This window comes from Homarus americanus, unplaced genomic scaffold (genome assembly GCF_018991925.1).
Source record: "Homarus americanus isolate GMGI-L3 unplaced genomic scaffold, GMGI_Hamer_2.0 scaffold32583, whole genome shotgun sequence".
Lineage (NCBI taxonomy): Eukaryota > Metazoa > Arthropoda > Malacostraca > Decapoda > Nephropidae > Homarus > Homarus americanus.
In genome coordinates this window covers 28,226,426-28,243,510 of record NW_024713129.1, presented here as the reverse complement: position 1 = coordinate 28,243,510, position 17,085 = coordinate 28,226,426, and the positions used below count along the sequence as shown (strand labels likewise).

Below are 17,085 nucleotides of genomic sequence, written 5' to 3'. Positions count from 1 at the left end.
GATTCCGAGTGACAGCAAAGTAGTATTAGTAGTAGTAGTAGTAGTGTGTGTGTGTGTGTGCGTCCTTCAGTGGTAGAATTTAGACAAATGTGTAGTGTGTGCTAAGTTTTACACACTCTCCGCATTATCATCCTCTCACATTATGTATCCAGCAAGGAGGGGGAAGGGGGGCTTGTTCCCTCTTAACTACACTATTATTGCCAGATGGTCACCTTGTTATACTGTATACAGCTGATGCTAAATTCTCCTCAAGTTAAGTTGCAGAAAAGGAAATTATGGATAACCTGAAGATTACCTCCCCAACTTATATTACCTAACGCTACCTGGGAGGTTAGAGAAGGTTAAGTTAGGTTAGGTTAAGTTAAGGAGGTCAATCTTAAGGTAAATTAATCTTTAGATGATTCATAAGTTTTAACACGACTTTAAGAAGAGATAAATTTATAATCTTTACGTATAACTTCATACTGTGGACATCAATATAAACTCAATTCAGAATTATTCCAAAACATATTCATATATTAAGTACAAGTAGCTTCATTTACCATAGAGTGAAGGTTCTTACAGGTAATCTTTTAGCACACATACAATAGATATTACAATTTATAGACATACTCACCAGTATGTTGTAGCACCAGTATCACCATCCCCTCGTGGTCATGGTTAGGTACTCGGTGAAACACTCAGACGGGTGTTTGGTAGTACAGGTCGACCTCACCCTCTTCCTCCACCACCACTCGTCTGCCTCTCTGTTATTGCCAATTGCTTGGTGCAACTTTACTCACTTTTGCATGTCCATTGATTACATGGTTCAGGTACTATATAGGGGTAAGGATAAGGGTGGGGAATTACCTGTATCCGTACCTGTATGTGAGGTGTTTATTTTGTAATTCATACAGAGGAATATGCAAAAATTATCAGATCCAGGAGTTACAGTCGGGCACTCACAGATATGAAACACCTTGATTATGCATCTCGTGATGTATATATATATATATATATATATATATATATATATATATATATATATATATATATATATATATATATATATATATATAATATATATATATACATTATATATATATATATAATATATATATATATATATAATGTATTAAAGGAAAACCACTCTTCCTGGAACCACGTTTATTCTGCGTACATGACTCTGTGAAACACTTACCCTTCTCAACACAGAGCTGCTACAAACTAACCCAGTTAGTTTAAATAATCCTAATAATAATGCCTCCCCTCATACGGCCGTGTGATGAGCAATTACCACGTTATAAATAATTTCCCGCGTGGCTACAACAACAACAACAACAGCGGTTATTACTCGTGTAGGGATGGCGAAATTTAATAGAGATCTGCCTTGGGTTATATAAATTATTACTCTATTGTGTGATTGTCTGATGTTAGGGGAACATGATTGGGATATAATTGGATAATACATTCATTGGATTTTACATTGTGGTAACGAAATAATGGTAATAATTGTCACATTAGAGTTTAATATACCTCCCTCTCACCCTCCCTCTCGTCCTGCCAGGTGCCTGACTTTTGTGTACGACGGGTACTATACTACAATAATTCCCTGGGATTAGTATTTTTTGCTGTATATTTCAAGAGCACTTGGGAATTAACTCACCTGGGTGTAAAATATCATAAGGGGAGCGAGCAGTGGAGGTAAAGGGCGGTAGTGTTATGAACCTCGCCAGGAGCCTGGCAGGTTAATTGATATTGCTTTGTCTCTGTGTAATTGTGCACCTATCTGTTGTCTGAAGTCAATACACCTCAAAATAGGGAAAAAACGATTTCAGTGAAAACAGGGAAATAAGTTTATAAATGAATGGTTATAAAGTTACAGGTAGTCAGTGTTGATATTCCGATATTTTATATACTGTATATGTATATATATATATATATATATATATATATATATATATATATATATATATATATATATATATGTGTGTGTGTGTGGCTGCCTGTGGTAGCTGAGGTGGCGCTGCTCGCCAAGTTCACATAGTCGTGTTATGATTTACTGTATATTGGTTTGTGTATAACCGTAATAATTTCTGCCTCGTCAGATCAGTACTTATTTACTGTGTATGCCTGTTATGTGTATTGAATAAATCTGCTGTGTGTTTAGTTATTATAAAACCATGTCAAAATTTCCTTGCTTTTTGGGTAAGGTGCGTTGTGTAGAGGTACACAACACACTACAAAAATATTTTTTCGGAGGAGTCCGATGAATTTCCAAATCAACACTGCGACTCCTGTTGTCTCTGTAGGGTTGTTATAATCCATCGTCCGTTGTGTCATAGTTATTGTCTCATACAAAATCGTAAAGATAGTTTTTGGAGCGAGTGGTACGTATTATCTCTCCTTTGTGTCTTGATAAATTGTTCTTACTTTTAAATTTTTAAACCTCAACAGGATGACCCGTCACCCAGTACATCCGGATTATTCGCGCACACACACACACACACACACACACACATATATATATCGTGATAAAATCACACAGGAAAAAGGAGAAACAATAGAGCACCTTAGTTTTCGTCTTTTTCCTGTGTGATTTTATCAAGGTTTATCTTATCCACGTTTCCACTGTGGATCTACATCACACACACACACACACACACACACACACACACACATATATATATATATATATATATATATATATATATATATATATATATATATATATATATATATATATATATATATATATATATATTACATTACTACCTATATCGATTGAAACATTGATTGAAACATTGATTGAAACATTTTATTTAGCCAGAAAAACACAGATACAGAGTGGATAATAATAACAATATTAACATGGCTGAGCCAGTTGAGAACATGAGCTCTCAGTACAATTCTTAAATGCCAAAGGTCAAAAACAGCAATAACCTAGTGTGACCTGCAGGAGCAATAAATTACTGTCAGTTAGTTTAATGTTTTCAATAGTACTTCGAAAAACTACGTGAGACCTGTAATTTACATAAGAAACATAAATATCAATTATTTTTTTTACAAACTTTCCATTAATTATTTTTTCGATTATTTTTACTAAACTCTTGTATAAGGAGCAAGAGCTCTATATTTATGCCGAGCCCCACAGGTTCAGTTCATCGGCCTTTGAAAATATTATTACAGAGCAAGATATAAGCATCAATATGATTATGTTAAATGTAGGTTGGGTTACGTTACGTTACGTTACGTTTCGTTGGAAACACTTATTGCATTTCGTCGTAGCTAATTCTTTACTTTAAACAAATGTCTTTTTTACCTATCTGTTAAAATTATAAAATATCCAAATGTCCGATGAATTAAGTCAGACCATTGTGTCTCTTGTAATATGTTTTGTGACTTAAATTTTCAAAGAATTTCAAGGACAAATGTTTTTGTAGTCTTTCAGGTAACCTAACCTAACCTAACTTATCATCGTAACCTAATCTAACTTAACCTAATCTAATCTAGCCTAATCTAATCTAGCCTAACCTAACCTGTTGTTTACTGTGCTATAAGAATTCTGCAATAATTTCAGGGCATTTTGTTACTTGTGGTGGAAACTTGTAACTTGTATGTTATCTCCACTACTGTTAACCTTGTAACTCTTGTAACTTGCCTTGTAGTTATCAGCTGGCGAGCTAAATAAGTCACTTGTAATATCTGTTTGCACTTGGTTCAGATCATCTGATCTTCATACAAACACTATTTCCTTTCTATATTAGGTATAAAAATATGACGAATGGGCAACTGTCCTTTTACGAGAGAATATAGGAGGTTATTGAGGGAGCTTCTTTAATGACACGTCCATCGTGTCACAGATACAGTCTTCATCTTCCCAGAGCGCCGGTCACTTTGTGCTGACCCACGCAACTAAAGATGCGAGAAGAGCATGTGGATATTATCTGGCACGTGAGAAGGATGTGATAAGCTATATGATTCATTGCCCATTATCATAATTAACTGGGTGATGTGGATTTTATATTTACTACAAGTACTTAGCCCACATTTATATAATTGCCACTGTCAGTATGTTTAGCAGAGACTAATGCAGTTTCTGCTCCTGCTATGTACATTTTAATACAACTGAGGTGTTACCTACGTTCCTCGACCACTGATGATCTCCACCAGTTTCTCGTTCTCCACCCATTCACATGTTCTCCACCAGTTCCACATGCTCTCCACCAGCTTCACATGTTTCTTCACCAGTTCCACATTTATCCACCCCGTTAAACATGATCACCAGTTTCATGCGTTCACCACCAGTTTCATGTGTTCTCCACAATTTTCACATGTTCTCCATCAGTTTCACTTGTTCTCCACCAGTTTCACATGTTCTCCACCTTTTCCACCAATTTCCCAAGCTCCCCACCAATTCCATGCGTTCACCACCAATTTCAAACATTCTCCACCAGTTCCACATGTTCACCACCAGTTCCACTCGCTCACCACCAGTTTCACAAGTTCCCCACCACTTCCATGTACTCCACCAGTTCCACATGTTCACCACCAGTTCCACGTTCACCACCAGTTCCACACGTTCACCACCAGTTCACAAGTTTCCCACCAGTTCCACATGTTATCCACTAGTTCCATATGTACTCCACCGGTTCCATATGTTCTCCACCAGTTTCACATGTTCACCACAATTTCCACATGACCACCAGTTACACGCTCATCACCAGTTCCACACGTTCACCACCAGTTCCACACGTTCTCCACCATTTCCACATGTTATCCACCAGTTCCATATGTTCACCACCAGTTCCAGTTCTCCACCAGTCCATATGTTCTCCACCAGCTCCACACGTTCACCACCTGTTCCATATATTCACCACCAGTTCCACATGTTCTCCACCAGTTCCACATGTTCTCCACCAGTTCACACGTTCACCACCAGTTCCACACATTCACCACCAGTTCCACATGTTCTCACAGATCATATGTTCTCCACCAGTTCCACAGTTCATCAGTCCACATTCACCACATTCTGTCTCTTTCACATGTTCACCACAATTTCCACATGTTCACCACCAGTTACACACGCTCATCACCAGTTCCACGTTCACCACTAGTTCCACACGTTCTCCATTTCCACATGTTATCCACCAGTTCCATATGTTCCCCCCAGTTCCACAAGTTCTCCACCAGATCCATATGTTCTCCACCAGTTCACACGTTCACCACCAGTTCCACACATTCACCACCAGTTCCACATGTTCTCCACCAGTTCCACATGTTCTCCACCAGTTCCACACGTTCACCACCAGTTCCACACATTCACCACCAGTTCCACATGTTCTCCACCAGTTCACATGTTCTCCATCATTTCCACATGTTATCCACCAGTTCCATATGTTCCCACCAGTTCCACAAGTTCTCCACCAGATCCATATGTTTCCACCAGTTCCACGTTCACCACCAGTTCACATTCACCACCAGTTCAATTTCTCCCAGTTCCACATGTTCTCCACCAGTTCCACACGTTACCACCGTTCCACATTCACCAAGTTCACATTCTCACAGTTTCCATGTTCTCACCAGTTCCCGTTCACAGTTCCAATTCCACCAATTCCATGCGTTCACCACCAATTTCAAACATTCTCCACCAGTTCCACATGTTCACCACCAGTTCCACTCGCTCACCACCAGCTCCATATGTTCACCACCAGTCCCACACGTTCATTACCAGTTCCACATGTTCACCACCACTTCTACAGGTTTACCTCCAGTTACCACACGCTCACCACCAGTTCCACATGATCACCACCAGTTCCACACGCTCATCACCAGTTTCACAAGTTCCCCACCACTTCCATATGTACTCCACCAGTTCCACATGTTCACCACCAGTTCCACACGTTCACCACCAGTTCCACACGTTCACCACCAGTTCCACAAGTTTCCCACCAGTTCCACATGTTATCCACTAGTTCCATATGTACTCCACTAGTTCCATATGTTCTCCACCAGTTTCACATGTTCACCACAATTTCCACATGTTCACCACCAGTTACACACGCTCATCACCAGTTCCACACGTTCACCACCAGTTCCACACGTTCTCCACCATTTCCACATGTTATCCACCAGTTCCATATGTTCTCCACCAGTTCCACACGTTCACCACCAGTTCCACACATTCACCACCAGTTCCTCATGTTCTCCACCAGTTCCACATGTTCTCCACCAGTTCCACACGTTCACCACCAGTTCCACACATTCACCACCAGTTCCACATGTTCTTCACCATTTCCACATGTTATCCACCAGTTCCATATGTTCCCCACCAGTTCCACAAGTTCTCCACCAGATCCATATGTTCTCCACCAGTTCCACACGTTCACCACCAGTTCCACACATTCACCACCAGTTCCACATGTTCTCCACCAGTTCCACATGTTCTCCACCAGTTCCACGTTCACCACCAGTTCCAGTCTACCAGTTCCATGTTCTCCACCAGTTCCACATGTTTCCCAGTGTTCACCACCAGTTCACACATTCACCACCAGTTCCACATGTTCTCCACCAGTTCCACAAGTTCTCCGCCAGTTCCACACGTTCACCACCTGTTCCACACATTCACCACCAGTTCCACATGTTCTCCACCAGTTCCACATGTTCTCCACCATTTCCACATGTTATCCACCAGTTCCATATGTTCCCCACCAGTTCCACAAGTTCTCCACCAGATCCATATGTTCTCCACCAGTTCCACATGTTCTCCACCAGTTCCACACATTCACCACCAGTTCCACATGTTCTCCACCAGTTCCACATGTTCTCCACCAGTTCCACATGTTCTCCACCACTCCTGCAATTCACAACACATTTTCTCTCATGTCCCGACGATTTCACAGTTCTTTTAGATCATAAATAAATCCTTCATTGTTCTTTTTTGTGTTGTTCTATATTGTCTTGGATTAGATGTTGCATTGCTTATACAACACTGCTGATTGAGGTGATGGCTGAGGGGAGTTACTTAAGCAAGCAAAATAAAAAGGAGAATACCAACCTTGCTTTACCTAGTTACTTAATCAACGTAAACAGCAAAGGATAGTACTGACCGTAATATACGTTGTTTCTTAAACCAAGCAAACAACAAGGTGTATGCTGAACCTACCAAACCTTGTTAATTAAGCAAGAAAAACAGTAAAGGAAAATGCGGAACTTAGTCACGTTATTACTTAAGAAGAGAAATAACTGGAAATAAACATCTGATGGCCGTGGGCGAATTACCTTACTGTTTGCTATTGTTGTATACCTACGCTGTGTCGGCTTATTAGAACCTGTATACATCCACGGTTATGTACAGTGTATACCAGCGTTGTCTATACACATGCTGAACTGTATGTCTGCATAGTCGATATACATGCCAAATCAATTGTAAACCTGGATGATGATTTTACAGAGTAAATAGTACTATTATTATTTTTATCATTATTATTATTACTATTGTTGTTGTTGTTGTTGTTGTTGTTGAGATAATACTGAATTGATTTTACCCAATTGTTTGAGCATAGAGAACAACAGGGTATTACTGAGGTTAATATACCTAATTATTTCAACAAAGGAAACACCATAACAAATACTGAATGCCATAAACGCAGTTAATTAAACAAAATAAACAATTAAGTTGGAATTAAACAAGCAGGTAATCATCTCATTTAACCTTTCACCTGTAGTATAAGAGAATACTGTACACTCCAATTACCAACGCCAAAGCAAGTTCAAAGGTCTCTGAAGTGTACATAATAAACGCCACGAGTAATGGTGCCGTCCGCCTTATCTGCAAAAATCCACTCGTGAGGAAAGTACCTGACACTTCACACGTGGATAATCCCTAACAAGACGATCTGTCAGGAAGAGTGTAGTTAGTTAATTAGGAGAGGTTTATGGTAGGGTGTAGGAGAGAAAGAAAGAGAGAGGGGAGTGCAATAGAAGCGGTAGACAGACAGACAGAGGAGAAAAAAGGGAGAAAGAAAGAATATAGAAGAAAAGACGTAAGAAGACACATAGAGAGAGAGAGAGAGAGAGAGAGAGAGAGAGAGAGAATATGACAGAAATTATGTAAAGATATCTCTCGTGCTGTTACATCCCTGCTCTCACCATTACGTCATACAGTAAGCCCGTCTTAGTCAAGTAGCTGGACGTACTGGAGAGTCTGTACTGTATAGATCCATGGATCATATGAAGATTACTCCAACAGCTTATTTCACCTGATGATTAAACACCCTTTCCTCAGCTTCCGTCAGTGTCCTTAGTTTTTGTGAACAAATATATTTTCTTTTATTCAGGAATATATATTTTAATTATAATTTAGTGTTTGTTTTTTGTTTGCCTTTTGGGGGGGGGGGTGTTAAGTGATTGTAAAGATAAACTTGAGAATTGCCTGCTCCTTTTATTTTATCGTTATGAGAAAAAATATAATTATAATAATAATAATAATAATAATAATAATAATAATAATAATAATAATAATAATAATAATAATAATAATAATAATAATAATAATAAAAATAATAATAATAATAATAATTATAATAATAATAATAATAATAATAATAATAATAATAATAATAATAATAATAATAATAATAATAATAATAATAATAATAATAATAATAATGATAATAATAATTACAGTTACGGAAAAATTCTGATGAACAATAAATGCTGTAATAATTGTTCACTGTTGTAGGCCAAAGAAACAAATGGCAGAACAGGCTGAATAACTTCACAAGACAGAGAGAGGGAAAAACGGAATACCAGACCACCAACGAGCTTTTACAATTTTCCCTACACACAAACACGCTGGTTTCGTTCACCCTGGCAATTTGATGCGTATTTCGTGCAACTTGGGGCTGAAAGGGGCATGTCTAAATTTAAATTGAAACAGTTTATTTATCGCAGAAAAAACACAGATACAGAGTGAACAACAACAACAACAACAAAGACATTTGTGATCCTCTCGAGTGCTGTAACTCTCCTGTAGGCGTCGTCTGTCTCCTTTATGCCTTCCAGCACCTCACTCGGGGAAGACGAGGACCTTAGACTCCTTCCCAGTGACCTGTGGCGTGGTGTCCCGTCCTTCAGTAACACATATGGGTTACTTATGTAGAGTAGGTGTACAGTTTTATTCCTGCAGCAACTCTCCCGTAGTAAGTCAAAGGCTCCACTTCTGCTATACAGAGCCTCCAGTGCGTCAGAATGGGGTTCCAGCTTGGGGTTCCGTGTAAACTTATGCACCTTCCCACCATTCACTCCTCCAGCCGCTCGGGACCAATCACGTCCTAGCGTCATTGCGGGTAAGGTCTTGCGGTCCAAAGATACAGGGAGGGCTGGGGGGAGGAAGTGATCCACTTGATCTGGATGGAACTATAATGGAAAGTCTCTAGACGCCGTAGATCTCCTTTGAACGAGACAGGCCGATTGGGTCTACTTGTTACGGAATGAACCGCGCCGGAGCATTTTTAACGTCCTCTCTCCAGTGTGGGTCAAGGAGGTGATAGTAGTGCGGTCGGGGTGTGGTGGAGGTGTGGAATTGATGTGGAGGAGGTGTAGAGGTAGTGTAGACGGGGTTTATCTAGGTTCCTCTACTCCACTCTCCTCCCAGACTCTACCTCCTCTCCTCCCACACTCTACCTCCTCTCCTCCTACGCTCTACCTCCTCTCCTCCCACACTCTACCTCCTCTCCTCCCACACTCTACCTCCTCTCCTCCCACACTCTACTTCCTCTCCTCCCAGACTCTACCTCCTCTCCTCCCAGACTCTACCTCCTCTCCTCCCAGACTCTACCTCCTCTCCTCCCACACTCTACCTCCTCCTTTCCCAAACCCTACCTCAGACTATTGTGTGTGTGTGTGTGTGTGTGTGTGTGTGGTGTAATGGTTCAGCATGCTCGCCTCGCAAGTCAATGGACCCGGGTTCGATCTCCGGCCAGGGTGAAACTATGGGCAAGTTTCTTTACGCCATTTGGTTCTGTCTACCCAGCAGTAATTGGGAACCTGGATGTTAATCGATTTGCGGATCTTGTTCCGGGGTAATGGTTAGTCAGTGCAGTTGGCGAGTTGTCCGGTCTTCTCGGACTGTTCCTTGACACTGGGTCATGCAACTCGTTAACTTAGGGTGTGGTTGTTGAGTTGGTGACAGCTTCTACATTTTAAACAAATTCACGCCTCGGTAGCCCTTGCGCCAGCCGTCATGAACACGAGGGGCAATCATTATTATATGTGTGCGTGTGTGTGTGTGATTTATCTCACTAGTATGTATTTACAGTATGTAACTGCGTTCTAAACCGTGTTTTCTGCATGCATAATGGCTGTATATATGTGTATGTATCTTTGTATAGCTGTCTGTGTGTATATATACATGTGTGTATGTGTATGTGAACATACACCATGAACTTGTGTGCCTGCATGTGTCGGGTGTGTAGTAGTGTTTCTCTGGCACCACCTGGACGTACACACATTATCAATGTTATCCTAAAGGACTGTACACATCAAAACAAACACATGCACATGTACACTACCCCATCTCCGTGTATACACACACTGGCTGTAAGAAAAAATGGGGTGGGCAATGTACTGTAAAGTCTTCATATCCTACAGTATCATAAAATTTATAAAGCAGTGTAAAATATGTATGAATTTTATGTTTATAGTTAAGCTGTTGACAGAAAAAACTTTTGTTCTACAAGCAAATCCTCTCGGTTGGAAATATTTACATATAATATTTTCTAATGTCGGTAGAAAGTAAGATTATCAGACACAGTAACAACGATGGAAATATATAAATAAATACGAGCAATATGACCAAAATAATGCAAATACAAAAAATTAAGAAAACATATTGTATGTGTACAGTATATGCGTGAAAACTGTTAGATCTAAAAATAGAGTTACGAGTAAAGTTTAAAAGTAAAACTATCAAAAAGGGTCATTAAAACATGAGTAATTATACAGAAACTCTCAATAAAAGTTTCCAAAGTTGAAATTAAAATGGGAAGTGCATTTAGATGTGTAGTTAGAAGTAATTGCTTATGAAACTAATACCCGGGAGGCAGGCAAAAGTGTTACGTGACAAAAATGACGATGCGGAGGACATAGGGACGAATGGTAATGGGGATAATGATACTACTACTACTGACAATAACAACAACAGTAGCAATCATTAAAATACTGTAATAATAATAATACTAATGATAATAATAAATGATACTACTACTACTGACAATAACAACAACAGTAGCAATCATTAAAATACTGTAATAATAATAATACTAATGATAATAATAAATGATACTACTATGGTGCTTCTGCTGGCATTAGCAGCAACGGTGGCAGTGTGAACAAGATATGACCAATGATAATGCTATTGATGATGATAGGGTGATGCTACTGCTGCGCGATAGTAATGACAACGGTGAGCCGATCGTTGAATAACATATTAATAATGAAATGCTATTGATGTTAATAGGTAATTACTGCTGCTACTGACAATAACAGCAACGGTAGCAATCGATTTAAAATGCTGTGATAATAATAATAATAATAATGATGTGTGTAGTGCTATGCTGACAATAACAACAGTGGCAATCGTTAAAATACTGTAATAATAATAATGCCTAATGATATAAACCAATAAAATGATACTACTACTACTGACAATAACAACAACAGTAGCAATCATTAAAATACTATAATAATAATAATAATAATGATAATAATAAATGATACTACTACTACTGACAATAACAACAACAGTAGCAATCATTAAAATACTGTAATAATAATAATAATAATGATAATAATAAATGATACTACCACTACTGACAATAACAACAACAGTAGCAATCATTAAAATACTGTAATAATAATAATACTAATGATAATAATAATAAATGATACTACTACTACTGACAATAACAACAACAGTAGCAATCATTAAAATACTGTAATAATAATAATAATAATATTAATAATAATAATAAATGATACTACTACTACTGACAATAACAACAACAGTAGCAATCATTAAAATACTGTAATAATAATAATAATAATAATAATAATAATAATAATAATAATAATAATAATAATAATAATAATAATAATAATAATAATAATAATAATAATAATAATAATAATAATAATAATAATACCAGAACCAGGCGAAGTCCTCTCACACGAAAACATAACTACAAGTTTTTCATAAGTTTGATATCGTTCGCCAAACTCTTTATTAATATTATGCAAATGTTCTCCTCTTGGGATGTCTTATATCTAAGTGATCTCCTCTATCTGAATAATTACCTATTCATTATTCGTATATTATTATACATTAATTTTTATCTATTTATTCTGCTAATGTGTTTACTTCATTCTTAGCTATATATTTATTTATTCTAACTTTTTCCCTTTTATTCATTTTTGTTTAAGGTTTTCATCAACTTTTACAGTATTATTTTTTTTCATTTCGTATCTTTTTTGTGGGGGGGGGGGTAATTTACTACGACCGTTTTATCCCTTTCAGTTTCAGTTCAAATAACAAACACAAATATTATTATTATTATTATTATTATTATTATTATTATTATTATTATTATTATTATTATTATTATTATTAATTATTCTTAGAAGTAGTTGTAGAAGTAGTAGTAGTAGTTGTCATGGTATTGGTTGTAGGAGCAGCTATTTCAAGACCACATATATGACTGGAAAGGTAAACGAGTGTGTGAAGGAAATTTAAGCACTGTTGGAAACTGCATAGACTAAGCCACATGCGGCGTATGCTGCATTCACCCACGGAGTCAAACATCGCTGGAATTACCTGAAGTGCACTATCCCTAACATCGGACTTCTCCGTCTTCCAGAAGAAGCCACCAGGAACACATATATTCCAACAAGGAGGAATGGGAATCACTAACAAGGAAGAGGTTCCAGCCAGTGAAAATTAGAACTCTGCCAAGCTAATGGCTGGCCTCACTGAGCACATAGTAGCTCAAAATGCGCCAAGTGATGTAAACAACAAACTATGTAAAATTCGATGGTTCATTAAGACAGAATGGCAGCACACCCAAAGCAAAAAACTTCAACAACTACTGCAACAACTGTCTGAGATCGTGAAGAGAAAAGTAGAAGTAGCACAAGAGGTGGGCAGCTCAAAATGGCACACAACTTTACCAATAAGAGCAAAGGGTTGCAGCCTCATCAAGCAAAAATTTACATACGCCATTGATCTAAGGCAGTGGTTCTCAACCTTGTTTGCCCCATGCACCCCTTTCACCATATGTCAGAATGTCATTCCCCCCTCCTTTCCAAGATTGTCTGCCTCAAAAAGTGCATTCCAAATAATATGCATATAATACTGAAAATCCTTTATTTTTTCCATATTAGTATCAGTTCCTCTACCGGCCTGAAATTTCCCTGGTTGAGAACTCCTGATCTAAGGTATGGTTGGCCTGTGGAAGGCATGCCCACCAATGTGTGTGTGGAACATCCTATGACATCAACTATGCCATAGTGTGCAAAAAGGGAAGTTTTGCTTGCATTAGGCACAGCAAAATAAGGGACCTCACAGCAAATACGTTGAAGGAAATATGCCGTGACGTCACTGTGGAACCACCCCTCCTCTCACTGGACGGCGATTGCTTCATTCCCAGGATTGCCAACACAACAACTGAAGTCCGAGTAGACGTCAGTGCCCAAGGATTCTGGACGAGGGAATAGTAGGCCTTCTGTGATATCAGATTCAGTCCGTTGGTCACCAGGTGGTCTGTTTCTCTCAGGGCTTCCGCGACAGAAACAAAATAAAACTTCGATCCATTAGTTTTAACGCGTATCAAGTTATTTATTACTTCCTTTGTATGGATGAAACCATGAGCGGTAGTGGCATCGAACATGAAGGTTGGTCCTTGTGGTGTTTGGTGCACCCCCTCACGAACCAGGAGTCCCCTCAGCAACACCAGACCAGTCATCCTAAGTGTGTTGGTTGTAGCACTACTATTATAAATATTTTCGACCTTCATTTTCGCCCTTCAATGACCCTGAGATTTTGCTGTTCCTTAATCATTATTAATCTTCTTACACTGATGATGCTGGCGTTGTTCCATTGGATTTACTAAACCTTATCTGATACACCCCCTTCACCCAAAGTGACAACACAATACTCCCTCATATTGATCTACAAAACTCACTGGGTTACACCAACCCCAACTGTAACTATTACTTTCTTGACTCTCCTGAGTTTAGCTCAAGTCTCCTGTTACCTGTAGACTTTGGTTCTGGGGATAGACTAATGGTTGTCCTTCCGTCAATATGCCACGATACAGCAGTGGTGTCGCGCTATACGTTTGTATTAAGTATAATAGTTTTTAAGAGATAATTTAAAAGTTCAGGAGGAGTTCATGGAGCGTGTTTTAACTAAAATACATTACGACACGGAATATTCTGGTAGGAGTAAATTACAAAAGGCCCCGCACCAATGTGAGGAACTTTCTTGATAAATTTCGGAACTAATTTCTATCGTAAGTTCGGGGAGGAAACTTTACTAATTTACAGGCGACTTCACCCTTGATCTACCAAAATCAGAGATGGACATCTCACTTTTAGACCTTCTTGCTACCTGTCATTCTGAGATCTGCAATGTAATAAAACCAAACCCATCAGAGTAACTGCCACCTCTGCCACTGTGATGAATCATATTTGTCTAAGAACATTCCTGACAACGTTGTGAGTGAAATTATTTATAACATTATCTTAGGGCATATCTCAGTTTTTACCATGGATACAATAGCCACAAAATCTAAAAGACTGGTAATGTCTCAATGGAATACAGACTATGCTGCGACGACAATATTCTCCTGTTCGAAAACAGGCAAATAAATGTTTGGTGTAATGTACTAAGATAAATGCTGTAGTAATTATGGTCCTGCCTGGTTGTCCGCGGGCGTTCTGGTAGAAGTATAGTACAGTAAGTAGTAGTTTACTGGATGACCCAACAAACGATCTCGTAGAAGGTACTGTACACTTGCATCTAACCTGCTTTTTCTCTCTCTTTTACTAACCTATCTCGATTAGAACCTATCTCGATTAGGTGTGGTAGGGAAGGTAAACACACTTTTATAAAAATAGGTTTCTGTTATGGTAGCTTGTACAGGAGTCTACGAGAGACGTGTTACGGAAACGGGTGGTGATGAGAGTCTGCTCTCTCCCTGGGTAGGGGTGAAGCCGTGATATGAGGCAGTGTGTGTGTGGCGTGTTGGTGGTGTAATCTGTCGTCACATAACGACAGACACAACAGAATGTACAACGCTACACAAGTGTGTTGAAAGTGCTTAATAAAACCCAGCTCGGTATTCATGCACTGGCATATATGATCAATAATAAAAAAATAAATAAAAAAAAACATACCAATATGAATGCTAAGTGGGATCTTGTCTACGCCTCCGACAACTCTAACGTGATTTGCTTCAAATTTGCTTGCATCTTCAATGCTTGCTTTGATAAATGTTCCTCTTTCAAAACTATGATAGTAAAAAGTATACCTATCTCCAAGCCCTACATTACAACTGAAATCAAGGCAATGATAGCAGAAGAACATAAACTTCAGAGAATATTTGTAAAAAGTCCATAACGTTCAGTGCTGCATACTGACGAAATATTCTATAGAGAGTAACACAAGAAGTTAGAAATGCCAGACATACCTACTATACACATAAATTATAGTCAACATTAGAAAATTTGCACCGCCATATATTCTGTCCAGAACTGAAACACTCAACTTACAGCTCCACACTCAGCTTTTATGATAAATGATACAATTATAACAACCCTCTCTTATTACCAATCACTTCAATGATTACATTATCAATGTTGGCAGAAATCTTGCTAAAAATATTCCTGATTACCTTGAGGAATTTAGAGCCTACCTGCAAAACAGACAGCAAAATCAGTTGTTCTTGTCCCCTGTCATGACAAATGAACTATTGACCATCACAAAAATGTCCACCGATGCAGCAGCAGGCGACGACAACATACAAATGAGCATCATTAAGAAATTGCTATTACTACCTGTTCTCTTACACATTTGTAACTTCTCCTTTCCTGGTAAAATGAAAGTCTCTAAAGTTCGCCCAGCATATAAAATATCTGATGATAAAGGTCTTTTCAAGAATCACGGCCCCATATCATTCCTCCCACCCATAAGTAAAATACTCGAGGGAGCTGGCATGTAGTGACAATAAACTCCTAAAAGATTCTTGTTTTGCTTTAGAGCGAGAAGGTCAACTCAGAGTGTCCTGTTGTCCTTTACCAACGGCATCTTGAACTCCTTTGATGTTAGTCATTTCACAGTCAGAGTATTCCTGGATCTCTCAGAAGCCTTTGATACTGTCGACCATACCATCCTACTGTCAAAGTTTGAACATTACTGCATTAGGGGCTTATCTCACAAACGGTTAATTCATATCTGTCTAACGATCGTCAGTTTGACACCTCATTTATTTTCTATGGGTCAGTGACCTGTGGCCGTGTGGGCTAATCCCAGTTAAAAAATAAAAAAAATACGTAAATAAATAAATAAATATATATATATATATATATATATATATATATATATATATATATATATATATATATATATATATATATATATATATATATATATATATATATATATATATATATATATATGTTGTGTTGTCAATTGTAAGAGAAACAAGTGAGACCCTGCAATTGTGTGTAAATGAAGCAGAAAGTCAGATCAGCAGCCTGGGACTTGGTCAATTTTTGTGGTGCCATATGGCAGCAGGGTCTACCATTAGGTTAGACATAACCTAACCTAACCTAACCTAGGTTAGAGCAGCATCATGTACCACACTCGTCAGTCACCCACTCTTGCAGCACCACTAAAACACAACCTCTGGTTACTGCCCGCAATAAGAAACTGATCACATAACACGAACAGTTTCTATTGAAGATGTTATAATTTGAGGATATTTACACTTAGCGCTGTGCTCCTTTTATTTATAAATCAGTTAATCACTTGATTGAGAATAACTC

At 38.3% G+C, this 17,085-nt stretch overlaps 2 protein-coding genes across 2 annotated transcripts; both read left to right on the top strand.

The window, feature by feature from the left end:
• Window positions 1–5,119: 5,119 nt before the first annotated feature.
• On the top strand, window positions 5,120–5,974 carry LOC121870614. The gene has a single exon (XM_042372460.1). The coding sequence runs from the start codon at window positions 5,120–5,122 to the stop codon at window positions 5,972–5,974; it is 855 nt and encodes a 284-aa protein (XP_042228394.1).
• A 46-nt stretch (window positions 5,975–6,020) lies between these two features.
• Window positions 6,021–6,890, top strand: LOC121870607 (uncharacterized protein PB18E9.04c-like). Its single transcript, XM_042372447.1, has one exon. The coding sequence runs from the start codon at window positions 6,021–6,023 to the stop codon at window positions 6,888–6,890; it is 870 nt and encodes a 289-aa protein (XP_042228381.1).
• The last annotated feature ends 10,195 nt before the right edge of the window (window positions 6,891–17,085 follow it).